We start from the raw sequence: 27617 nt of genomic DNA on the forward strand, positions 1-27617 counted from the left end.
ATAAAAAGAAGAACATATGTTTAAAACTTTTATTTTGGAAGTTGACTGTTACAGTATGAGACATATTTCATTAAGGAAAGACTTGGTCTGTCTGTCTGCAGCACGCACGACTGAACCGCTGCTGTTTGGTGACTGTCTGACCACAAAGCCCACATCACATGGAGGCAGAGCCAGGACTGTATGTGCAGATCATATAAAAATAAAGTCTTCTGTAAGTTCAAAGCGCCGCAGACATAAAGTTCGAGTTCTACGGCAACACGACAATCTTCTTCTCCAGCTTCTGCTCCGGGAAGATGAACCTCCTCATTACATCATCGAGCTCCTCCAGAGCCAGCTGGGCATGCAGCACTGCAACGTCATCCGGGTCTGAGCGCACCACCCACTTCAGAGCCCGGTACAGGTCCAACAGAACATCACTGAGAACCTGGAAACGTCACAGGAGGGACAGAGGTTACAACGCTTCAGACTGGCCTGCAGAGGTGATGATGCTTACAATGTTTTCTCATCCAACTCAACTAACTTGGTAATTACTGATAGAAGTGATGGGCAAAACTTCTAATATAAGAGAGCCAAGCTGTATGTAACTTGAGTTTGGTTCAAAGATTGGTTCTGTACAGATGGGGAAGGAAACAAAAAGGAAATAAATTATTTATTTAATTGTGTTTTTGTAAAGAAATCTGGTGACTCTTACAGGGCCCCCATGACAGATAAGGCTGTTGGTACATCAGTTAGTTAAAAAACATCTGATACTATCTATGCTATAATATATATATATATATATACTATACTACTGTTAATTTGTTTCATTCTTTTAATCAGTCAGGGAAAACATGCCGCCTGCCTACGTCACGATGCTCAATGGGTCCTGAACTGCCACTCAAAGATTTAACCCAGGTTCAAGCTCTGGAAAATGTGATGGGCACTTCACAATAGAATTTGGCAAAAAACTAACCGCTTAACAAGTGAACATTTCAATTCCTATCAATTATTTTAAAAGTTATAATCCTTCAGATTTTGATGACGTATAAAACCCCAGAGGGGCTTTTATTGTAAAGCAGTGACAGGAAATACAATGTATTTAACACGGAAGTTAGCGCTGAGTGTAACTCTTCATAAAAAATACATCTACAAAACAACATAATGTTGTTCTGCTCATTTTCTGACAGAGGATCAGTTTGAAATATCACAAGGAGTCATGGAGGAAGCTGTTAGATAAAGAGCAGCAGGTGACAGGCTGCACACCTCCAACACCTCCAACACCTCCAACACCTCCAACACCTCAGCCAGGTAACAGCTCCTGTCACTGTGTCCTGCTGTTGTGTGAAGAACCACTCATGAAACCAGATTATCTTTGTGATCACTGACTGCCTTCTGTAACAGAACACTGTGAGGAGTTTGTTTGGCTGTGCTGTCAACAGACACATCAGCTGCTCTTTTGTTGAATTTCTGACAAAGCAGCTCAATGAGTGTTTGCTGTGGTATTAAACCACACTTGCTGTTACCACAGTAACCACAGGTGTTGCCAATTCAATTCTTCTTATAACCACAATAGGAAAAGTTCTGCATCGAACCACAAAAAAAGAAATCGATGAACTCCCTGACTCCTGCATCTATTTACCTCCTCCACTTCCTCCACCACCTTCACCATCACACCGCTCCTCTTGTCTTTGACCTCAGCATTGTGCTCCGGTCTGCCTGGCTCGGTCCCTCTCATCTGCTCTCATTCACTCTGGGTGTCATTAGCCCTGTACAGCTGGTTCTGCCCTGCTCCAGCTGTTACAGTAATGACAGGACCTGGCCTGGGACCAGCAGCTGGACAGCTGACTGCAGTCGTGGCAGTGGGTCAAGTGCCACATCACACTGGAGCCAGCAGCTCACATGTAGGTGTGTTTCATCTGGGCTACCACAGGAGCAACAGTGAATGTATTTAATGTTTTCACTGCTACTGGTTTTATATGAGACCAGATCTAAAGATGAGAGACTGTATTCATTAGTTTTATTTAACCTGTCGCTAGGCTGTTAATTCATCTTTTCTCATCATTACATTCACTGAGAAGACTCTAAGTACTCCCTGTCTGCATCTTAGATTTGAATGAATTTAGTGCCACTGTGAGAGGACTGAAATGTGTCCAAGTGAGGGGCTGTTCCTGCTGAGAGCTACCTGACAGTGAGCAAAGCTTTGAATTATTCAGTTTTATTTGGCTTAACTAGTTAAAATTACATCTTTGCTCTTAAACACTTTTTTTTTTTAAAACATCATTATGAACATGTAGAGATGGACATGGGTCAACTGAACCAGAGCAAAATCTCCCACATGCATCCACCTCCAGATCATAAAAAACTATTGTTATTTTTCAAAATGCACCACAGAAAATAGGGCTGAGCAATATTTTAAAAAAAAAGAAAAAAAAGAAAGAACAAGGATATTATTTTGGCAGATACTGCGATTGTGATATGAGTCATGATTTTAGTCGGAGCTGTCACTTTCACTGAAAAAATATATAAAATCTATGATGATGTGATTTTTTGTTGGGCTTGTACCAACCAAACATGTTCCCTTAGATCTGGAGAATATGATTATTCCTGGGGCGTCTCTGTAGCACCACCATGCTTCATTTATGGCGTGTTGTGACACATTTTACCTTTATCAAATAAATGCAGCTCCTGCGATTTGGATATTGCACTTGGCCATACTGCGATTTTGATAATATTTCGACTAACTGTGCAGCCCTGACAGAAAACAAGACTTATTCTGGCTCAAACCGTTAGACCTCATGAGTGCAGAGCAGATTTCGTAGAATTCATTTATCAAATTCCCTGAGGACCTTCACAAACAAGTCTCATAATTCAAGTACAATGCACATATTTCCTTCATTAGTAGTGTCTAACAATGTTAGGAATACATGAACTAGCCCTCAAACGTACACAAAACCACATCAGTGAATTAAGGAATGGGGGCAGTCCATTTTAGGAGGCCAAAGAAGTGTGGTGTGATCAGTCTGGACCCCAACAACACTACAGCAAAGAAGTCAGCAGTAACGACTCAGTTCTCTCTCTGTTTCATGATCCTCAGTGTGACTGAGTGTCCTTCCTGTTCTTGGAGAGAAGCTAACAATGAATCTATAATCGCAGTGATGACCACAGGTGAACTGGGACTAGATTACAGGACCTGAGCAGGTCACATTATTCAGGAAGCTTAGAGCCTGAAGAAGAACAGGACAGAACAGAGTCCTACTGCCTCCGGAAGTTTGTACCAGAAATCTCCTCTAAGTTATAATCAGCTGTTTTCAGTTGTTCGCTCTGACAGAGGAGATGCTCTTAAACCACAGGGACAGAGAAGGGCCTCACTAACCACTCTGACCTTTTGGCCCCGTCTCTTTGTTGATACACCGACAGTGAACACAAACATGATCAGGTATAAAGCTGACCAACATGTATCCACACACTGCTCTGACCTCTCCATCAGACACACTGTAATCACTGACCTAAATACACTGGAGGTTCACTAAGCAATTAGCAGAGGCCTTAGTAGATCACCTGTTTGAATATATGAGTTATATGAGTTAACAGTATATGTGGCTTCTATACCAATTTTATTTTGTACTCTACTTTGGTTAATGACATTCCCAACATCCTCAGCTGTACTTTGTGTTTCATGCTCCACCCCTGAGTCTCTGAGACCTCCTGATGTGTCCTGATGGAGGACCAGCTGTGAGACACCACAGAGGGGCGGGGGGAGCAGGTGCTTTGTAGATCTGACAGGGAAAACAAACACTCTGAGAAAACTTAGTGATGGATTCAGTTTAACCTGAAGGTCAAAGGGATAGGTGGGGGTTAATGCATACTCAGTGTGAGTGTGTGGGTGTGTATATACCTGGGTGGTTTTGGTGCTGAGGCCTCGAAGCAGCAGGGCAATTACATGGACAGCAGCTCTCCTCACCTCTGCCTGCTTCTCTGTCTTTATCAGAGCGATGAGACAGGAGCTCAGCTGCACACACACACACACACACACACACACACGCACACACAGGTGAAGAAATCATCTCAGTGTAAGACACGCATGAGGATCTGGAGCTGTGCTGTATTTTACACCAGCAGTGGACTACTCACTGAAGTCCAGCAGCTACTTCATTTTTCATTCTAATGAAATAGTTTTAATTAAGAAGTTGCTATTCGCTGTGTGTGTGTACATTTTACAACCACCAGCTTCCACTTTGAAACAATACAAGCATCATGACAGAGAAATCTTGCCTCAACATGCTCTATATGAATGTGTGTATGTATGTGTGTGTGTGTGTGTGTTTGTGTGTGCTCAGCTGAGAGGTTGTGTCTGCCGGAGCAGAGAGAGAGTCACCTTCAGTGAACTCAAAAATATTAGCAAAAAAAGGCACAGTGGAACGTCCTTATCAGAGGAGCTACTTCAGAAAACACCACTGGCAGCATTATGACAATTGCACAGTCAACAATAAAAGTCTGAAAGCTCTGGATTTTTCATATACACCACACAGATGTTTATGGGCTTATGGTTACTTGCAGATTAAACCAGATAAGATAAAATGTACCTTTATTGATCCCCCAAAGAGGAAATTTAAAAAGATGAGCTTCCATTAGCACGTATTCGGAACAACAACTGACTGGAACTATACTTGAGGTGTCCTGGTAAATGATTATGATGGACAAGTTTCTTTAGCCAATATGTGCCGTTTTTCTATGTGCTGCTGCAGGAAGGTCATACATGTTTCATTGAGTGTGCAGCTTCTCACCTCTTGAGCCAGAGGTCCGAGGGCATAGTCCAGTCTCTGACAGAGCTCGCCCAGGTTGGACAGACTGCTGGCCCTGACGCTTTGGTCTGGATCCCTGGTTGCTTGCAGGAAGACGCCCACCAAAGGACAGCCGAGGTGGGGCGCTAGTTCCCCTGGAAGAGGAAGAGAGGGGAGGGAGACCTGGTGAGTTCTCAGGTTCTGCAACTAAGATGCGCACAGAGCTAATTATTTATCAGGTTAAATACGGGTAATATGGCTGACAGCAGCCGTCATCTATGTAAAACAGAGTATCATCAGCAAAATAAGGTTGTACCATGTTACAGAAGATACAAAAATGCAAGAATGTCTTTAAAAATATGCCATTATTATCAGATGTAATAGTGTGTGTTGTCAGGCGTTAACATCAAATACTAATCAATGATCAATGTTCATTGAATGACTTCTGAAGCAAATTTAATCCAACAATAATCCAACACATATTTGTAAAAATGTTCATGGTCCTCAGAGGATGAATTCTGACTTTGATGAACACCTAACTTTTCCTCTAACACAAGTTCAGGTTTGGTTTTTAATGAAATGTCTTAACAAATTCTGAATGGATTGTTATGCAGTTTGGTTCAGACATTCATGGTTCCCAGAGGATGAATCCTGATGACTTTGGTGATACCCCTGACTTTTTCTCTCGGAACCAGCAGCAGTTTGACATTTGTAGTACTGAGTGAAATGTCTCAACAACTATTGGATGGACTGCAACGAAATCTGTTGTAGACACATTCATGTTCCCCCCCAGGATGAACTGGTTTATGACTAAATACCTGCAAAACTAATTCTGGTTTTATTTCTATCATTTCTACCTTACTTTGTGTGTAGTGAATGCTAACACACTAAACCAAATATGGTGAGCATGGTAACCATTATGGCTATGTCCACAACCATGTTCATTTTAAAACAGTGTTTTAGAACAAAAGCAATCTCATACCAGATGGGTGTTTTAGCTCCATATCAGAAATAATCTCCATCAGCACTAACACCTGAAAACAGATATCAAATCACAAAATCACGTATACTGGGCATGCACATGCCGCTGTAAACAGGAAGCAGATACTCTGTGGTTGGTTGTTTAGTTGCAGAAAATACTACAAACAAGGAACAGCAATGACAGTTGTAACTTTATAAAATGCAGAATTTGACAGCACAACAGCTGCTAGCAAAGACAACAAGGTTAGCAACACTTGTAATTTGTTTTCCATCTTGCTTTCACCACTGAGGCTGCTGCCGTTTCTTTTCTTCCAGAAAACGGTTACAAGACGAATGACGAATCAGGGAAAGATATATTGTGACCGATAAGACCCAATCAGAAAGTGGACATGGCTGCCTGTGTCATTGTTTCCAAATGTCAAAGTTTCTGTCCATCCAGACTTGTCAAAACTAAAACAGGGCCAACAGCGTTTCCAAAAGTTTCTCTTTTAGGGGCTAGAAACCTTCGGAGCAAGAAGGGAAAATAGCAAAAACGTTTTAAAACTAAAACACATTAGTGTAGATGTAGCCTCTACCCGCTTGACATCAGCATGTTAACAATTACATTTAGCTCACACACTGCTGTGCCTAAGTACAGCCTTACAGTGTCTATAGACTTTAATAATCTGGTGTCTCACACATCTGTATGTCACTGACTGGGCTGTTCGCGCCTGTAAGGGTTTTATTTTTGTCCTGACACTGAGACAAACAATATGATCAATCAATCGTTGATGCCATCATCTTCAGATGTTGAACCCTGTTCAACCCTTTTTAACTGCAGAAAGAGAAATAATCCTTTACAGACAAATTCAAAAGGGAGACCACAGCTCAGATCAGCCCAGAGACAAAATACTCAAAGACAAAAAACAAGACACACAAGGTGATTCCTGCAGAAGGCAGGTGGGCAGTGTAGCACTCTGAGATTTGCCAAGAAGAGATTTTTCTGAAAGTAGCACAGATACCAGAAGAACAAGCTTTCAGTTAAATCCAGCCATTTAAATCCACATCTTGACACAAGACTGATATTGTTGTTTACAGTGTAGTCATATTCAGTTTAACAAGCTGTGTTTGTGGGCGACACTGTTACATAGGCAGTCACACAAAGAACAGAGCCAACTGCTAACTACAGCTGCTCCTGCCAAGCAGCAGGGAGGAGAGCCAGACGCCTCCATGGAGAGGAGACAACCAGCTGACTGACTAGTAGTAGTAAGACCTGCGTGACCCCCGTGTGTGTCTGTAAATCACTTTCTAGATTACCTTTTAGAGTGCCAAACACTTCCTCACAATCACAAGATTCAAACCCACAAAACGCATAGAGCCAGACACTCAAGACGCACACATATACACACTTAACATTCATTTTCATGTCTCAATAGACATGTCATGGCTCTAATAGACCTAATGAAAGAGAATCACTGTGAGTGAGTGTGAGTCAGCAGGAATACCAGCCTGCATACACACACACACACACACACACACACACACAAAATACACATGGGAAAACTGATGCAACACTTCCACAGATGTCCAAATTTAATGTGTTTAGTCTATACAGCCCCTTCCTGTATATGAAAATAAACTTTATGTCTGGGAAATGTCATTCAGTGCACAATTCTTCTCTTTAAGTAAATCTTCTGCCCATTGTTGCACAGTAAGGGAGTCTGTAAGTGCTTCTCTGCAAGTGCAATAAGGCAACTGGGAGCAAAGCAAAGCCGAGACAAACATTAATTTATTCAACATTTACTCGACCAGGCGAGTCAATTAAGAAAACCCTCTTATTTACAAATGACAGCCTGGCAAAAGGCAAATCTTTGCCACTCGGGGGGCTCAACACAAACACAGAGGCTCTCTGGATGTCTGCGCAGCAAACTGAAGTTCTATCCAATCTCTCAGCAAGGATATAAACCCCTCGATTGTTCCGGGGAAGTGGTACGATGGCAATCTGGCAGATAAAACGAGACTGGGGGAAAAAAAACCCAAATAGGGTTTTCTATCAGGGATAAGTTCTAATACACAGGGTCCCTTCTGAACAGAGCTCTGCATGGAAAACAAGCCTGCACTGTGGCCTTTGTGTGTGTGGTTCCTGCATGCTGATAACTGTGCTCCACAGACAGATATATGTCAGCCAGTATGGCCACATAAATAAACAAGCATATATTATCATTCTTATAACGTATACCACTCACAGAAACTGTTATTATGTTCTTTTGGCCAAATAAGGCCACACTGCATCAACAGGTGAAAGGTCAGGTTTAGCCACAGATAGTTTCAGGATCACACTGCTGAATCCTCCAACCCAGGCATATGTTATATAAGATATATATTATTATATGGATAAATAGCTACAGGTCCTTTTAGAGTTATTACAAATTTGGAGCTGCTTAATGAGATTAATATTTCTCTCTAGACGTCCTACAAGATTTCGTTGCTCTCACAAACATCATTAAATAACTGCATGCTGGGTTGAACATGGTGTATGTTTTAAGTGCATGCAGTAATTGATTTGTCACCTTATTGAGTTCTTGTTTATTTGAGGCCAGGAACACACAGGGCGCGTGGCGGCTGCAGAACAAAGATTTTCATTTCAGTGCACATGTTAATGGATTAGAGCAGACACACTGGCTGCATGACTCGTCGCAGCTGCGTGGCGTGATCTAGAGATTCTGCCTCTCGCCTATTTTTTTTTTTACACGTGCCGCGTGTGTCCCAGTAATAATAGACTGAGAAAAGACCCGTTGATGTCAGATTGATCATACAGCAACATTACATAAAACTGACTCCTTCCACTATAGTTTGAATATGAATAAGACAGACATGGAAAAAATATAAATACAGTTTTTAACCATTTCAGCAGCTGCATGTGGAGACTGTCACATTTTAGTGACATTTCTATCAAAAATAAATAAAAAATTCATTTATAAGGAAAAAAAAGTCCAACATTCCAATAACCTGCAAACTCTATGTAGAGAGACAGAGCTTCAGCAGCAGAGACACAGATCACACGTGATTCTCTGCAGCAGACGTCAGCCGCCACGCTCACACAACGCAGGCAGTGTGTTCCTGGCATGAACGTACTACATGCACTGTGCACGTTTTAGACATGCTTTCAAAAATAGTGCCATTTCATTGATCAACCGACTTCATACAAAGTGCAGCAAACAGATTAAACCTGAATCTAATCAATATTTGGTGGGACATCCCTTTGCTTATAAGAGGAGCTATTTGTATGTTTTACTATTGTTACATAGCTATGGTTAGCATTAACAGCTGTTTAATTACCAGTATAGAAGAAATGTTGTGAGTTTAGCATCAAACTTCAATCCTTTACTCACCAACAGCTGTCTCCAGAGGTGGAGAGAAAAACCAATGTTAGCGCTTGTCTCTGTCACGTATTTTTCTTCTACTGAAGTTAGCACACTAACCAGCTAGCCTCGGCCCATTTCCTCACTTTCAATAGCGGCTCACTGTAGCCTTCAATCTATCCTGAAGACGTAGTGTTGCTCAGAGGGAGTATTATAACCTCTTGTCTTGTAAACACATCGATGGCTGAAGCTCTTGTGAAGCAAAAATCACTAAAGCCTGCTCCCGGGAAGAAACCACGTTGGGTGGTAGAGAAAACGCACAAATAGCTCCTTTAAAGCAGAACCAATTTCCTACACTCGCACAGTCTTTCATGGGACTTGGCAGGGGAGTTGTTTCAAGCATCTTGGGAGAATTTGCCAGAGTTCTTCTGTGGATTTAGGTTGTGTCATTGTCTTCTGTCTCTTCATGTAATCTCATAACAACTTGATGTTGAGATCAGGGTTCTGTGAAGGTCAGATCATCTGTTGCAGGAACTCTTGTGGTTGTCATGCTGCAGGATGACTGATGGTGTTGTACCACGGACAAGAATCTAAAATTATGAAGTACCTAAAACCTTTGCACAGCTCTGTATATCTGGTTGCTAATTGCTCCAACATGTTCACCAGCTTGTCGCCATGTTTGTCTGTCTCATGTTTGGTACAGGACAGGTAGTGTACAGAGATTTTTTACTAAAAACAGCTGCCTGCTTTTAAAGTAAATAAAGTCAATGTGATCAGTGAGACTGAACCAAAACAGTAAAACTGGAGGCTGGAAACCCACAACAAAGAGCTGAAAGACACTAAAAGCTGTGTACAGTGTGACTGCAGAGTTGGTGATAATTCTCATGGATATGGTTGGATTTACGTGCTTTAACAATTCATCCATTCACCCAGCGCTTGTGTGCAGCATCTACAGCTACAGTGCAGGTTGCCAGATAGTCTGTGTTTGTTTTGTTCTCAGTACAGTCACGATGGCACCAAATCCAACTACATCCTTGTACCTGGCTGATGTTTACCAAGAAATAATGCCAGCACATAAAATCCCTCTGAAATCACTATTTGAAGTTTTTATGCCAAATGTAAACAGCACCAGGCAGCACCACTTTCAGCTGCATCTGTTCTTCAGCAGCTATTTTTATAATATAGTTGAGAGTTATATTGCCAACATCACATTTCTCTTTGCTTGCAGTTTGTCAATTTTTGGTCACACTCCCACAAGCTTTAATCTTGGTGCACATTTTTTATTTTATTTTTTTTATTTGCCAGAGCTCAAGTCCTTGGTTATTCATAAACTTTGTGGTTAAATCACAATCAGGTGTGTGGGTGTGCCATAATGTGCTTGTATTGGCCAGTCGACTGAGTGACAAGCTAATGACTTTGGTTGGACATCCCTGATATGTCGAGGAAGATTGACTTGCAGGAGAAATGATGGAAAAAGTGCGTGAGGTGGACCGGATGTACACGTCGATAGAAGTCTTCTCAGGTGACTTTACAGAGAATAACATTAAGTTACTGTGCTTAAGAAACCACCTCCTTTATGTTTTACCTACAACTGCAGTAGCTCTCCTGATCAGAGGTCAGGAAATGGGTGTCAAGTCAAGTCAATGTCCTCACCAGTCTGGTCTTACGAACGTGAATGTCAACAAACAGAAAATGATGCTCACCCATTGCTCTGCTCGCCCTCATCAGGACCTCTCCCAGTTTGAGGCGGGTTTCCAGGGAGTGCTCCTTGTCGGATTTGGGCAGGGAGGGACCGTGCTGAAAGTCTTTCAGGAGCCTTTCCAAGATCCTCTCAGGGTAGGAATCAGCCAATGCAGCGAGACCTGCAGACAGTTTACACTCAGTCTATCTGCCTTCAAGAGTACTCGACTGTTTCAGCTGGGCAGGTAATATGATCAGTGTATGAAACAGACTACCTCTGGAGATTGAGGATAGCAAAAATCTATCTTATTGGGCCAAACGGTACCGTTACATTACCTTGAATGGCTGACAGGTAGATGAACGAGTCTTCATGCTCCAGGTTTTCTAAAAAGAGCTGGAGAGAACAGATATGCAGCAACATCAGTCTCTGTCTCTACTCACTGGGAATATTCTGCCAGTTCTGTGAGAAAAACATCAAATAAAAATATGGATCTTGCCAATACAAGAAAAAAGGATCAATACTGGCACATAGAATATATTAAAAACAATAAGACCAAAGTGATAAGATCAAAGGGAATAATCCAAACATTACCCCCATGTGCTTTAAGGGCCCTTGAAGATATAGGTTTGAGTGGGTGAGGGGAAAATGGGGGGAATGTAAAAACAAGGGGTTGGGCTGGAATTTTGGGAGAAGTATGAGAAGGGAAGATTGAACATATGAAAGGTGGCCTGTACAATATTGGAGATGTCAAACCAACCGTGAAAAAACAAAAGTGAGAAAAATCAATGAGGGTGCTGCTGTAACCGAAGTGGGTTGAAGGTTATCTGAGGTGTGCACAGTGGGGGGCTTCTGATTACAGAGAATACCAGATGAGTTGTTATTCTTTCTCTCCCATTCCACCTTAACAAGCCCCCAGAGCACACCATTGTTCCCCCTGACTCCCCTGGGGAAGAGGGTTCAATCGCCTTATTTATTATACATGCTTGCTCAGAGTGCCCCAGGAGGCCCAGAGAAAACCACCACCTCCACTGTCCTGACGGACACATACAGGACATGCAACACCAGCACAATGCCTGATAGGTCACTTACGGCAACTCAGCTCCTAATTCAACCCAGCAAAATTCACCATGGATATATCACGGAATTTACCTTGATGTCTATGTAGTGTTTGTTACTTGCAATTAACAGCCTTCAAATTCATTATTAAAGGTCCATATAGTCTAAAGGTAGATGTCCATGTTGTTGTTTGATTATAAAGCAGGTCTAGGTTCTATATTAATAATGTGAAAGTATCAAAGCCTCAGTCCACAGAGAAATGCACACAGCCTGTATTCAGACACTGAGCCTTAAAAAATTCTTAAAAACTTCTGTAACTTTGTGATGTCACAACAAAACAATCACTGCTCTCAGCCATGCCCCAAGCCCCGCCCACATGGACCCACCATCCAACCTTGCAGGTTTTGGTTTCTCTGAGTGTTTACTTGAAATCTGCTATATTTTTATTGGATCACTCAGAAAAGAAAAGACTCAGAGCCTCCTCTCTTCTGATTGGCTCACTGACCTATTGTTACTAGAGCTCCAGAGAGAAGCCTGAGAGAGGAGATGTAAAACTACATTGAGAGAGTTTTTGTATCTTAAAACCCACAAATTAATCACCAGAAAAGTGTCATGTATGGGACCTTTAATTTAAAATGTGTATTTCTAATTAATGTTCAAGATGTCTGTATAGCACTGATGGCTACATTGATCAAAAGAAGACACACTAGCAATGGCTGAAAATGCTTTCTCCTAAATTCATGTCTGTACAGTGTTTGTAAAAACTCTCTAAAATCAGATTCTTGAATCTACCTTCCCTACATTTCTTTGGCTTGTTACAGCTCATCGCATCTTGTAATACATGTAGCTGTGGTACATGATCCTGAGAGTGAAACAAAGACTACAGCCTGTACAGCCTGTGTAAAAGACCCAGAGCTCTGCTGGCACGGTCCTTCAGTGTGCCGGTGCACAGAAGAGATAAAAGGATTCTCACAGAGGGAGCGTCCATCTGGCCGGCAGCGGCTGGCAATACCTACTGAAGATGAATAACCCACCACAATGGTAATGAGGGAGTACAGTAAAGGCCAGCACCTCTGGTGATAACAGATAACACATGTAGCCTCAGTGCCACTACTGGACGCTGTGTCCCTTTTTCCCATTAAGCCTATTTCTTTGTTGGTTTTGGACTCATTTTTTAGTTCAGCTTAGCAGCTCCACTAAACTTTTAGCTGTGGTGATGGCACAGAAACAGATGTTCACTCATTGAGCACTTTATTAGGAACACCACACTAACACTGGGTAGTTCCTCTCTTTGCTCCTCACCTGTATCTGCAGGACTTTATACACTGTTCTGATTGGATAATTGCATGAATAAGCAAGTGTACAGGTGTTCCCAGTAAAAAGCTCAGTGAGTGTATGTTTATCCTTCAAATTTACCGTATTTTTTATATTTGACTAACAATGGATTTATACATCCACACACATTTGAACAGAAACATAGTTACTTTTTTTGGAAATTATTAAAATAGGTAAACTGTGTTTCACTCTGGCCAGCAGGCAGAAGTGCAGCCCCCGCAGCAGCTATCTTACCCTGCTGATGGCGCCAATATGTGTTTTAACCAGGGCGGGACTGCTAATCTCTCATACCCAGTGGGCCGACTCACCTCGGGGCCGATATTATTTTAATTTGTTATAATTTATTTAAAAAAAAGAAAACAACCCTCCACACAAACACGCACCTGTGGACAGACAGCAACAGCAAAAATGGAAGGGAGGTGCGGAGAAGTTGCGAACCCACAAAATAAAGAATTTGCATACGGAGGCCGCCGAGTGTGCCAAAATCCCACATATCATATGTTTGCTTCAGGGGCCGCAACAGCCTCAACTTGTACAGCGTCTTTACGTGCCATCGTGCAGCAACAGGTGGAAGGAGGAGAGCAGACAGAGGAGCAGGAAGAGAGGCATGATTGTGACTGAGTAACGTTAATTCCATTAAAGTGGATGATAATATTAAGATGACGGTATCATAAAGCGAGACCACCATCAGCTAACGTTACTGCTGATGCTCAGGCAATCAATGCCACATAGTGTAACATAAGCTACTTGGCATTGTTAGAGCATATATCATATCATAACATTAACACAGCCACATGATCAGCAAGTAGGCAGTCAACAGCAAGTGAGTATACTGGTACACTTGTCCATGGCACAAAAAACACAGCTGTAGTCTAGTACGCATATTTAAGGGGACTGCAAAGGAGGTGTGGTGGATGGTGTTTAACCGATTGAGAGGGGGACAGTCTGGGCCAAAAATGCCTTGGCTGATTTTTTGTCCCAGTCCAGCCCTGGTTTTAACCAACATGTTTCTTAGGATTTACGATCCAGTTAGAGCTGAAATGTGAAGAAAAAAAACCAGCGTATCTGAATGTCATATTTTTTTTTACATACTGTGGAGGAATGGTTTCTATACTTCTGCATCAGTATTTTTCAGGGAATCATAATTGACTAAATGCTGAAACAAGAACAAAAAAAGTTACACAAGTAAATAACTAAGCCACCCACCGTGAGCACTTTCTCCTGGGCCTGGACAGCCTCTGGGTTTTCATTTTGAACCATCTGTGTCAGGACTCTCAGGGCGCACGCTCTGGTTGGCACGTCCGGGTCACATGCCTGCAGCAGCCACTCAGAAAAGGACTCAGTAGAGGGGCGAGGGACACTTGTGCCAGAGGTCCTCCCTCCGGCCTGTGGAGTTCTTCCTGCTGCAGACACTCCAGAGGACACTGGCTGTCTGCTGTGGGTGTTGCTGGGTGTCTTAGTGTCCGTGGGAGATGGATGTGGACAAGTCTGTGCAGCATCTGCCTCAGTTTGCATCATTTGCTTTTTCCTAGAGGACTCGCTGTTGTTCCTCGCTGTTGTTTCAGGCTTTCTGGAGGCTTGAGGGGCAGCAGTGAGATTTTCGGGCCAGTAGGCACCATGAGTGGCGATGACAGTTCTGAGGTTGGATGCCAGCTCCTGGACGACCACGTCACTGTGCTTCTGAGACAGAGTCTCCAGAGGAGGGAGCAACCGCGACATAGAAGTGTAGTCCTCTGCGCTAAGCTGCAAGATTAAAAAGAGGAGAGGACAGTTGGAGAGAGCAGGGTGTGCTGATCACCTTACATGGTTTACACTTCAGATGCTTTCAGATAGCCAACAGTTACCACTGCACCTGCCACCTTTGACATGTGTGTTCAGCAGCAACGGGCAGCAGCGGAGCTGGTGGAGGTTTATAATCCAGGGAGCTCAGATACCAGTAATAAAAGCTCCTGTAACCTTTCTCTGTGGAACTTGGTTCCACCAGTCACAGTTCAGACTGCAGTGGTAACTACTGTCTGACATTTAAGGATAAGTTCTTCATTTCTCACTGAACTGATTTCTGAGACTCCTCATGGTCCATTTAAATATCATAGTAGTAAGTATTGATATAACAGCTTTCACAGATTTAAGAAAAAAAAAAATCGCTAATTGCTTTACATGTGACTATTGACACTGTGCAAAACATAATGAGCTATATTTTAATGGTCTGAAGTGCGTGTCGTAAGTGCATTTAGGGCGTGTCTATATCATTTTTTCTATTCTAACAGCGGGAAAAATGGTCGCTGCACCAGGCGCGTAGTTCAAAAGGGATGCACTTGGTCTCTTAATTATTCATGGGTGTGTTTTGGAAGTAACGTCTAATAGACTAATCAGAGGATTATCTTATCTTCATAATGTAATCTTAATTTCATAATTTTCGATTTGTCTCATATTATCTTTGAGTTCAGTCTGACTGTTCTCTATAGTCTGGTTGTGTTGGTGAACTCAAGAGAGAACAATTAAAGAGCAAGAGGTATCCACGTGGCTGGAAAGAGTTAAAAGGTAGAGGCAGATTCCTCCAAGATTGAAACTGTATTTTGAAAAGGAGCCCTGTGGAGTTTTGAGCAGGTGTAGTCTAGGATTAGGTCTAAATTTGGCTAATGGTCCAACATTTGGTGCCAAGAAACGCAGCGACAAGCCGACTAAGGCAGGGAAGAAGAAAACGCCACTAGCAAACAAACACAGATGTAAGCAAGGATTAAGTTCAAATGCTTCCAAAAGTCACTCTGCAAATGTTTCATTGGGAAGGAAATGCAGTGAACACGTTTATTAGGACTCACACACACACGCAGACACAGACAGTGGGTTGCGGTGAATATCAGTTTATCTGTTTGCTGCTCATGGTGCCTTAAACAGCAAACAGAAATCTCGTTCTGACCTGACAGTAGTTGAGCTCCTCACTTTGCTGCAGTGGAGTACACTCAGTTAGCAGTTTATTAGAAACACCTAGCTAAAACTAATGCAGTCTAATATCCTCCTTCATCGGGGATATAATGTTCAGTGTTTGTTTCAGAGAACTGTTGAATCTTGGATGATGCAGTTTGTGATTTTGTTGGACTCTTACTGCATCATTCAGACAGGTGTTTCTGTTATTTAGCCTTTCCTCATTGATTTTCATTACAAACTGAATATAACTGTCATGAAAAAGACTCCTGTATTGGACTAAAGTAGTTTTAGCCAGGTGTACCTAATAAACTGCCAACTGAGCGTATAGGTGTAATAATGAGACGGTTGTCCAGTGAGCATGAATTTAACTTAGATTCACCTCAAAAACATATTCATGAGGCTCCATGAAGTTCACTCACGATCATAAATATTCAAACAGTTTCCCGTTCCACAGAAACTAAAAGTATAAATGTGGTCACAGTTTACTGAGCAACATGTTGGTGTGTGGAGTTTTCAGCTGCGAGTACCTGAGGTCCAGACAGCAGAGTGGCCACCAGGCCCATCCCCATGCTCAGCGTCTGGCTCTCCACTGGGTTCTCAAGACTTGGGTCAGTGACCTGATCCAGACCCACGCAGGCTCTCCGAATCAGTGTCACTATGAAGTCCACCACCTGGAGAAAGAACAAACAGCATCACGGACACAAATTAAAAACCCTGACAGAGTTTTCTGATGTGTTCACTATGAAAAAAAAAAAAAACATGATGGAAATGGTACAAGGACTAGGATTGACCAAATAAAATGTAACAGGAAAAAGGAACCCAGACACTTTTTCTAAGCTTTTCAGTCCTTATAAAGAAATCCAGTGGTAACACATCTAAAAATAAGACATTATCCACTTTATCAGAGATGTTTCTTAATCCGTGAGGGAATGTTTGTTGGCCCTAAAATGCCAGCTAGCCAGTCAGCCAACACCCCTCCCAAAAAAAATAATAGGCTATTTTAGTGTGGCAGCATGAGTCAGTGTGGCTTGTTTTCATTACAAGAGCTCCCACAGGAACACAGACTAATTTAAAAATATGCCAGAGAAAGATAGTTGCAGTCTCAGGAGGATAAGCGAACACCTCACACAGGGTGGAGGTGGCACTTCGGGGATTTTCCTCTGAGTAGGTTCACAACATAAAAGTGCAACAAAGTGCAGTTTACCCTGCAGCATCTGCCCAGATAAATGTAATCCTTAAAAATACATGAATTTGGGACACAGACAGTCACAACGAGAACAGATATAGTGCACGTGATACAGTTCTACACAAGCAAGCAGAGTGCTCTATGATATGTGCTTAGGTTTTGTGTCACCTGTGCGGGCTTGCTGACGTTTTACTGCCAGTACAAGCGGTTACCAATGGTTTTTGACCACTGACACAAAGCATTAAGTCATTTGCAGTTAAATCTGCTGTATCTATAAATGTTGAATTTGTTGTTCACAGTATCTGTTACTAATGAGTTTGATCCCCACAGCAGCCAGTCTGTCCAGTAAGGCCCTGTTCAGACCTGGTATTAACATCTGTCTCAGGTGATCTAATCACTAGTGGTCAGCTCTAAGTTCAGGTGTGAACCACCCGAGACTCATTGAGGACAGGGTTAGATATCCGATCACTCAGACCACACTCGCAGGGGGTCTGGACTCTGGGCCACATGTGGACACATTCTTTTAGCAGTGTGAATGCAAAGCCACATTGAAGGACCAGCTACTCTGGCTGGCTAAAACCTTATTTTATTGTAGAGCTCAGAGCAGCGCATTGATTGGCTCAGTCCCTCCTTGCCTCTCTTGGCTAAAAACAACAACACATACCTGTTTAGCAGGGAGGTGAGATCTGATCACAAGTGGTCGCTCGATGTTAAATCCCGGTGTATTCTGAGGTACTTAGAGCCGTCCACTTGTGATCTGATCACTGAAGACGCATGTTAATACCAGGCCTGAACTGAACAATCACTACGCTAAGATAGAGTATGATCTTTAAGTACAATATCAATCACACTCGCCAAATTGTACGTTTTTTACTATTAAATCAAATGATTTTGAAATACATCAGAAATTTTACCTCCCAACCTCTAAGTGGGTTGGTGTAGCTATGTGACTGACTGCTGGTCAGCTGAGGGGAACTGTGCCATAAACAGGTAACTGTAATTTACTAGCAAAGGACAGTGCTTTGTTAGCACTGTGCTACAGCTAAGCAGCTCATTAACCTGCAAACTGAAGTCAGCAGCACTTTTTCCTGATCGATGTTTGTCTCGTTCAGCAAAACCAAGGTGCAACAAAAGATCTGTTTATGTTTGTAGATAAGAAAAGAGCAACTGGCTGTAAAGATAATGTGGATAGCCTAACACATGAGATGAGCTACATTGCCTCAACAATTGTTGATTTTGTGATTTAAACGTGGCAAACTCTTAACATCCTTCGAAACTGTGAGCTGTTCAAATACCAAAGACCTATTGCGGCCAGTTAAGAGCTGTGAAAAAAAAACCAAACAGACAGACAGACAAAGCAGACATAAAGATGGCTGCTTTGTCTGTCTGTCTGTTTGTTTTTTTTATTATTTTGATTGTGGCATCATGACTATGCGTTTTGCACTTCAGCATTTCTGCTCCTTCTGTGGGGAGCTTATCTCCCTGCTCACCTGTGTGGTCTTCCTCAGCAGCACCGTCTGCTGCAGAGACTCCACCATCACAGCCAGCAGCTGAAGTAAAACCAGTCTCTGGCTTTGCCTCGCAGCTCGACCCAGCACTCGCTGCTCCACCTCCAGGAGTGTCATGGCTGACACGTCCAGCTCCTCTTCATCATCCTTCACCTCATCTGCCGCAGCTGTCCAGCTGGTCAGCTCCTGCAGGAGAAACAAGGAACATGATGGAGCGTCGACTGAAGTTACTGTCTCCACTGGGTGGGTCAGAACAAACAGACACACTGAACAAAAGAATCCACACACACACAATACAACCTCAAAGTTATCACAGAGTTAAACAAATGTCGCTGCAACAGCCTCAGCAAAACTGAACAGACTGGGAAAATTAAATGCACTGGCTTTAATGATGTTTTACAGGTGTGTGTGTGCGTGTGTGGGTGTGTGCGTGTGTATGTACTGCTTACCTGCAGCAGGTCCAGGAAGAAGTCTCCTGGCAAGTCGGAGTCTTTGAGTTCAGCCAGTAACTGCATCAGACACTGGAGCCTCCACTGCTCCCCTGACAGCTTCTCATACAGAGCATCGCTCTCATCACTGAGAGACAAGAGCAAAGAAGAAATGATAAATTACACTGACAGTCATCGTTGCTCAAAACATAAAAAGGGATGGAGGTGAAATGAGACACATTAAGTTATTTTACTGTTGCTGATTGGCCCGAGACATCTCAGAGGAGCTGCCCTAATTCTGCATTATTCGTTATGTTTCTGTTGTGAGCATCCTTCACAATGAAAAGATCGCTAGTGAGAATATGTTTTTTTCTTTGTCTGTCACCTCAGGCTCTCTCTGGAGCTGAACCTGGCTCCTCCATCACCGCCTGGGGTGAAGTGGAACTCTGCCGCCTCGTCCCTCTGCCCCCGCAGGCCTGAGAGTCGCCTCAGCGCTGACAGGGCTGTAGGTGTCTCAGTGTGGCTCAGGTACCACAGTAAAATGTCCTGGCAGGGAGCGCTGCGGGACACACAGGACACACAAACACACAAACAAGGCTCATCTTCAGTATCCTACTTAAAATCGAATTAACCATGAATCATGTATAATTCACATTTCTGGTGACTACACATTTTTAAAATGATTTCCTGCCTTTGGTTTCAGTTTCAGTTTTTACTCCACAACAAAAATCAACAGGTAGAGACTTCAACCATGGTAGAAATTGTGACCGTTTTCTTATCTATTTATATATTGTCACTCAATTTTCCATCAGTATCGTGACATATGATAATGCAGTTTCAAGCTAGGACTGTTGACCATGTCAATGTTGTGTCCAGTCTGCCCTGAAGAAGTAGCGCTGCTCAGAGGAAGCATCATAACCTCTTGTCCTGTAAATGCAATGACAGCTCAAGCTCTTGACAGGACTGGTAAGTTGTTAATGCTAACGTTGGCTACGAGCAATAACAAAACTTACAAATAGCTCCTTTAATAGTTTTTGATAACAGTGGAGCTCTATGAGACAGAGGAGTAAGATGTATCAGGCTTTGGATAAACACGATTCTTGTTCACAGAATCAATGTCAGTGTTGGTTTTTGTGTTTTTATGGGATTTAGGGACAGTAAAAAAAAAAATATAGAATATCAACAGATTTATCCTTAAAATACAAGAAATGTAACTTAGTCCTCATATAATTTTTCTTAATGTCAGTGTTTGCTCATCTTTGCCTTCTGGCTTTATTTTCTCAGAGTATTGCCTGTGGCTGTGATGATTCTCAGCAACCAAGTCTCAAAGCAGAATGTGTGAATGCCCTTAAATGTCTCACAGTCCCTCCATACATCTGCATTATCAGTTATCAATCATTTTCACAACACAATACTTTCAAAATTATTTTTTTCTTCGCCCAATGTTACATTTGGAATTTGCGTGAATCAGTAAAAAACTGAGCTGAAGTGCTCATTTACTGGTTGTAACTTTTTTGGAAATAGATATTAATAGATATGAACTATTATTTTCTAATTATATTCTTGCATCATTCTCATGAAAATGGGCCTAGAGCATTGTGATGTATAATATCTATAGGTGTAGATAGGTGTTGTACGCACACTATCCACCAACATAACACCATCAGCGTAAGAGAACCAGGTTTTTTAATAACCACCAATTTACTGTCTGAAAACTTTGTTTCACTTTGTCCAAATAAATAAAGATCAGGGAAACCTTCACACTGATGAGTTACATCTCAACCAGGTTTGAAGTGTCACACTGCTGAAATGAAGTGACACTTGTGACTGTCTGATATGTGGAAAATCACTGTGAACAGATTAGTTAAAAATAACCATTAAAGACATGGTTTGCAGTTAATGGACTAAAGCACTGGTGCACTACATTTACTTTGTGGAAGTGAGGGTACTGCGGTGATTATGTCTGAGAGCCCCAGTTAATAACAGAGAAGACGTTACCGTAGGTGGGAGACATTCTGCTTGGTGAAACAGAAGAGTGTGAAAATAACAGGGAGAACTTCTTCTAGAGCTTTGAGTAGAGCAGCTGATGGACTGTTTCCAACCACCCAGATCTGACAGCAACAAGAGACACAAGATAAAAGACACTGAGAGGAGAGGAATGATATGGATGAGAGATAATAAGACAAATACAGTGTCAGCAGGGAACATCAGCGTTACTGCAGATATTACACCAAAACCTAATAACCACTAACATCTGCATCAATACAGCATTTATTTAAAATCCAATGTATATCATTAAGCTAAAGCTTTATTATTGTTTTGGTCCCATGCAGAGCAATATCCAGAATTTCATAACGGGGGTTGTGTTGTTTTTTTTTTTTTTGCAGGGGGCGAGAGGTTTTTTATGATATATAATCATATTATTGTATTTTCTGTTTCAAGTATAAGTGATGCTGCCACTAAACAGCAGTTCATGTTTTATTTGTCACACGGCAAGGTTCAATGTACTGTAAGCAAAGCAGTGGATTGAGGGTCAGACTTGGCAGCAGAGCAGAGTGCAAAACTGCAAAAAATAAATAAATCCAGATATTATGCAAAATTTTGCATATGGTGGGAAATATTGTGATAATATTAAATATTAGCCCAAGTCCTATATCACTACAAAAACAGTGTCTTTAGATTTTCATGGTTATTACTGTCTTCAACCAGACATATGGTCCTGTCATTGTGGCTTCATTCTCTCCTATTCTCTTCAAGGTGTGCACCAACCCACCTTGAGGACATGAGCTGTGATCATTACTGCGTATCTGATGCGCATCACTGCAGTGTTTAGTGGATGCCTGGGCGTGTCCTCACCTTGTACACATCCTCCACACAGCGTGTCAGCTCCCACTCCTCCACTGCAGCTTGGGAATGGCCGTCGTCTGGAAAACACACACAAGCGCCACAGTGTTCATCCCTGCTGAGATCTGACTTATCAACTATCTGCTATTTCTGTGACGAGGTGATGATCGCTGGCAGAACAAACAGCACAACCGTTACCGCCTGTTTTCTGGACAGAAATTTATATGAACACACCTTGTACATAACGTGGAAGCTCAACAGCCTTTCTGATGGAAATATATGAATATGTGCATTATTTTTTGTAATAAATAAATAATTGCATATATAATACATTTCTGCAGAGTGATTTAAACAAATGAAAACCAGCATGGAGTTTAGACGATACACCTGAGTAAAATGCATCTCAAAATATGCTGATTACAGCAAATTGGGGCATTTCCCTGTGTATATTAAAGTACATTAAAGATTTAATTAAATTATGATCATCCCACAGCACATCTCAGGATCCACAGGACACAACACATGTGGATATGATGCCACTTTACTGACTGGAGGCAGCGGTGCAGCGGTGCAGAGGTGCGAGCAGGGGAATGAGCAGGTACTGATGAGCAAAGCTGGGCTTCTCCTGCGCCATGGAGAGCGCCGTCCTGGTGGCCACACGCTGGAACTGCTGGGCTGTCAGCTTGTCTTTGAAGTGCAGGAGGTCGAGGATCTACAGAATAACAACAAATACAACAAAGAATAACAAACGCGTAAAAATTACAGCTGAACGATATGCAAAAAACAAAATCGATCATTGTGGCAGATATTGCGATTGAGTCACAATTTTATTTGGAGAGATCATTTTCACTTTCATTTTTTCACTTTCTCTGTAGTAACGTCATACTGAGCAAACTAACTGCTGAGATTTGGGAACACAGCGACAAACATGAGCAGTCAGCTGATTAGACAAATCACACATGCCAACAGTTTATCCGAATGACCTAAACCAATTCATCTAGAGGTCAAACTGAAAGTGAGCACATCTAAAATGTAGAGTCACTGCACAGGAAAACTGTGCACACAACTACTTAAGTACAATAGGTTGAAGCTGAATCAGAAGGAGGGTCTGTAAACTGTGATGGATGTAGGTTTTTGTTTTACAAACTGTCCGATCACCTGACTGCCATTTCTGACCTCTTCCTTTTAGTGGAATGGAAACAATAACATCCAGGTTGTAATAAACCAGAATTACACACAGTAGTGTTGTTGTTTGGTGTAGTGTAGTTTGATCCACACAAACTACACCATTAAAGGAGTGACTGAGAAAAAGGCTGTTCACACACAATTAAGTTACCAGGTTACAGGTGAATTTATTCACTTAGCTGACTTCTTAAACATCAAACGATAAACTTGGGTGGAGGATAAAAGAAACTTCATTTCACCAGCTAGCTTTCTCCTGGAGATGTGTTGTGTGTTTGGTTATAAATACCATATCTAATCTGCTTTTATATGCATTTACTGCGCGTGAGTCGTGCAAAGACAGGGGAACTGCTGCTGTGACAGCACAGCCAGTGGATGAAAGGAAGGATCTCTGCACACAGTAATGATCCTTGTATTCAGAATAGTTCTATTTATTACTATTTGTATTTAGGGCACATTCACACTGTGAGGAAAAGCTGTTTCCTTTTCATTTGTGTGTGTGTGTGTGGGTGTTATCGCAGACAGTGAGAGGATACACACACACACACACACACACACACACACACACACACACACACACACACACACCAATCAAAAGAAAGAAGCAGCATATTCCCCCATTAATACAGTTAAGGTAAGTTAAGACAGAATAAGGTCGGAGGTAGAGGAGAAATATGATAACTGACCGGCTGCATTTATATATAGATTTACAGTAATCTGATGAACTAACTGCACCTGTGTAACATGATCTCTCAAAATGACAGGATGTTCTTAAAGGCATGTAAAATGACTGAGGTTAGTACATATTCCAGTGTGTGTGTGTGTGTGTGTGTGTGTGTGTGTGTGTGTGTGTGTGTGTGTGTGTGTGTGTTGAGCTGACCTGAGGACAGATTTGTCTATAGTAGCTGTTTGCTGAGGCAGACTGTTTAGGGCAGGCAACCAGGATCCTGGCCACAACATCACATTTCCTCCAGTCTGACTCGCCCCCTACAGGACAGAGACAGTGTCTCAGTGCACACGTCACACAAAAGTTCTATTATATAAAAAGATTCAAAATGTAAAATACAAGATATTAAGCAAATGATACAATAGAGGCAAACACAGTGTGGAGGACACAAATAAATCAGTACAACTTATCAAGTATTATTTGGTTGCTTTGTGCTGTTATGATTGAATGCATTAAGTGTGAGTCAATATTTGAATCTCTACTTGTTTCAGTCAGACTCTGCTATTCACTACTTCCTCCACTGTGCCGTCTCTACCTCCCCTCCTACTCACCTGTTCCACCCTCCAGGATGGCTCTGACTACAGCCCGGACACCGTTTGGCTGCATCAGGCGCTCAGACAGCAGCTGACCACACAGACGCCTCAGCCAGGCCGGAGCTGATCCCAGAGCTGCCCTGCTGCTCGAGCCACCAGACTGGAAGGACGGACAGTACAAATAAACTAAACTGGGAAATCCAGTTTACAAGAAAACGCACCTTTAATAACAGAGAACGCTGCCATTCTTGAAATCTCTTCAAATCAATAGGTTTATATTCAGTCACAAACAAAGAATATAAAAAAGAATTATGCAGTTCCTCTCTACTCTGTGTTTCAGCATCTTTCAGCTCGTTTTGATTTTTCCGACCTGTAACTTTATTGTTTTGGTTCAGTCTCATTGCTCTCCTCATTAATGTTGTTTCCAGCAGCTGCTGTCACCAAAAAAGCTCTGATAATCTAAGTGTACACAACCTGTCAAGCACCACACAGCAGGTAGCAAAGTTGGCATAATTCAGCATTTAGCAGCTAAAGAGACGGCTAAGATATATTTTCTCTGAATGATGGAAACTAAAACAGAGCTAAAATGAGAGTAAATATAAGACTGCATATATGTGATGGTCAGAAACTCCTGTATAAATGAATGCTATAAATATTGCTATAACATATCTGTGCTGCTAACATGTTCTCCAGATCAACTTTACAAAGGTGATAATAAGGTCAGTAATGTGCTCACAGCTTTTTGCAATGTCCCAGAGCTGCCAAAAAAATAATTTCATTTCAACAGCCAGATGGAACTTAAGAAAATAAATAAATAAAACTCCTTATATTGCAGTTGGTATTTAGGTGAGATCAGTTAATCTGAAATGGTCCTTTTTTTTTTTTTTTCCCAGAAATCATCTATTTATTTTGAAGGCTTCAGGCTTGGGACACTTCACATCTAACTAAGGGGCAACAACAACATGATATTATAATTTCAAATACATATCAAATAAAACAATGCACTCTTATCACCCCTTATTCCAGCTGTCCCTAGTATAACCCCCTGCCCAGAAAGGGACATGCATACCTGTCTGGGTGCACCTTGGAGGATCAGCAGCTCCTTGATGACGATTGGCTGGTAGACTTTTCCTAGAAGACTTCTGAGGGCCTCCTTGCAAGTTCGACATTCCTCAGCACTGAGTTTCTGCATCTAAAAGGTTTTCAAGAAGAAAGAAAACAGATGTGTTTTATTTCTCTTGACTTATCCTTGCAAAAAAGGAACAAAAAATCCATATCCAGATGAGTTACCTTCTCCTCCTCTGAGCCTCCTCTCTCTGTCCGGTGTGGCTGGTAGCCGAGCTGGCACAGTGCTGCCATCACGTCCCCCAGATGCTGTGTGAACACCAACGTGGCGAGAGACGACAGCTCTGCTAACTTCAACAGGACATTTGTGGTGACAAGAAGGTGGCGTCCCTCTGCTGACACTTCTCCACCACGGACAAGTTTTTCCACCATGGCTCCAAAAGCTGACCTGCAACCCAGTGGCACACCCACTCCAGGGGCCAAGTAGGGACAGAGCCCCAGAGAGACCACAAACTGAAGAGCTGCTCCGAGCGTCTTCAGCTGGGTGACACTGAGAACATCAGGAGGTAATGGTGGAGCCATCTCAGGGGTGTGTTGTTTAGCTGCAGAGGGAGCGTAGGTCTGCTTGAAAAGTTCGAGGTCATTAGAAAGGCGTCGTGCTAAGGTGAGAAGCAGGAGGAGACACTCCTGCACAAAGCCCCATGTGGCATCTTCTGTATCGCTGGAGAACCATTCTGCCTCCACCACCACCTCCTCCCTCAGCCTCCTCACCTCCTCAAAGCTGCTCTCACTCTGAAGCTGCTGGAGGAGGAGGGCCCTGTTGGTCCGCAGCACGGCCAACAGAGCCTCTTGTTGTGAGGACTGATCATCACGCACAGACGCCTCTGCAGACAACGACACAAAGAATATAACATAGAGGGTTGTGTACAAGTAATTCTGCACAGGATTTTTGATTGTATGTAGCCTATCTTTTATTTCTGCTGAGAAATTGTTTGTAGATTGTAAATGTGACTTAAAGATCAACATTTTACACTTTTCCAGTGTTTTATTTGAAGTGAAGTTGTATAATATAGTTATAATATAGTTTTACATCTCCTCTCTCATGCTTCTCTCTGGAGCTCTAGTAACAACAGGACAGTGAGCCAATCAGAAGAGAGGAGGCTCTGAGCCTGTCTTCTGATTGGCTAACTGTTGTTGAATAAAAATATAGCAGATTTCCGGTAAACACAGAGAATCTTGCAAGGTTAGATGGTGCAAGGTTAGATGGTGGCTCAAGGTGGGCAGGGTTTGAGGCATGGCTGAGAGCAGTCAGTGACTGCTTCGTCGTGACATCACAAAGTTACAGAAGTCCTGACAGCTCGTTTCAAGGCTCAGTTTCTGAATACAGGCTGTGTGCATTTCTCTGTGGACTGAGGCTTTGATACTTTTACAGTATTATTATAGAACCTAGACCTGCTTTATAATCAAACAACACATGGAAATCTACCTTTATAATATATGGGACCTTTAATAACTTATCAAGCAATTAGATGGATAACCTAGTTAACCTCGGCAGATGAAAATAATAAAGAACATGAATGTGTCTAGGAATGAGAAGAGATCAGCAGAGGTTTACTAGGTTGCTACCTGTCATTGTTCTGACAAAACACTTCAGAATTTGTGAGGAACTGGTATCTCTGTCTAAACACAGTGACTGATACAGAAAACACACGTATGCACCTGGAAAAAAGGGTGAATATGAAGTGCTTACTTTACTTTTTTTTTTTTATCATTAAAGGTTGGTTTACAGCAGCAATAATTACATTTTACAAACACCACCTATACCATGCCATACCTAACGGGAAATTTACTCTTACCTTTTATCTGAGTTAGTTATATTTATATTATCCACTTACCGCCAAGAGGTTTCGTGAGGGTATTTATCGCTGAGAGAATAGCTGCAGTCATGTCGCCATCACACAAACAACCGACTTTACTGCATATGATTTACAGCACTTGTTTTCCATACGAACTACATTAGCTTAGCCAAGCCATGAATATGTTGTGTTGTTATGCCCACGTTACG

The 27617-nt window shown here is 42.1% G+C and overlaps 1 protein-coding gene across 1 annotated transcript; it reads right to left on the reverse strand.

Annotated features, from left to right (window-relative positions):
• Positions 1-15: 15 nt before the first annotated feature.
• On the reverse strand, positions 16-27617 carry tango6 (transport and golgi organization 6 homolog (Drosophila)). Its single transcript, XM_023397449.1, has 18 exons — positions 27448-27617; positions 25778-26436; positions 25557-25679; positions 24506-24647; positions 24108-24214; positions 22595-22757; positions 22058-22125; positions 21200-21312; positions 19587-19760; positions 19223-19349; positions 18756-18959; positions 16607-16750; positions 14361-14897; positions 11099-11156; positions 10786-10944; positions 4764-4915; positions 3875-3988; positions 16-424 (listed from the first exon to the last, which is right to left on the reverse strand). Exons 1-18 carry the CDS (start codon positions 27497-27499, stop codon positions 248-250), a joined length of 3273 nt encoding a protein of 1090 aa, XP_023253217.1. The 5' UTR covers positions 27500-27617; the 3' UTR covers positions 16-247.

Source organism: Seriola lalandi, unplaced genomic scaffold (genome assembly GCF_002814215.2).
Source record: "Seriola lalandi dorsalis isolate HSWRI2012SDOR001 ecotype SW California unplaced genomic scaffold, Sedor1 jcf7180002055008, whole genome shotgun sequence".
In the NCBI taxonomy this organism is placed as follows: domain Eukaryota; kingdom Metazoa; phylum Chordata; class Actinopteri; order Carangiformes; family Carangidae; genus Seriola; species Seriola lalandi.

Bases quoted from the DNA above. Each gene is read 5' to 3' on its own strand.
- tango6 (XM_023397449.1), bottom strand. From the start codon at position 27,499: ATGACTGCAGCTATTCTCTCAGCGATAAATACCCTCACGAAACCTCTT. The intron at 26,437-27,447 runs GTAAGTGGATAA...CGTTGTCTGCAG, and splicing joins CCTCACGAAACCTCTTGGCG to AGGCGTCTGTGCGTGATGAT. The intron at 11,157-14,360 runs GTGGGTGGCTTA...TGTTCTCTCCAG, and splicing joins CCCAGGAGAAAGTGCTCACG to CTCTTTTTAGAAAACCTGGA.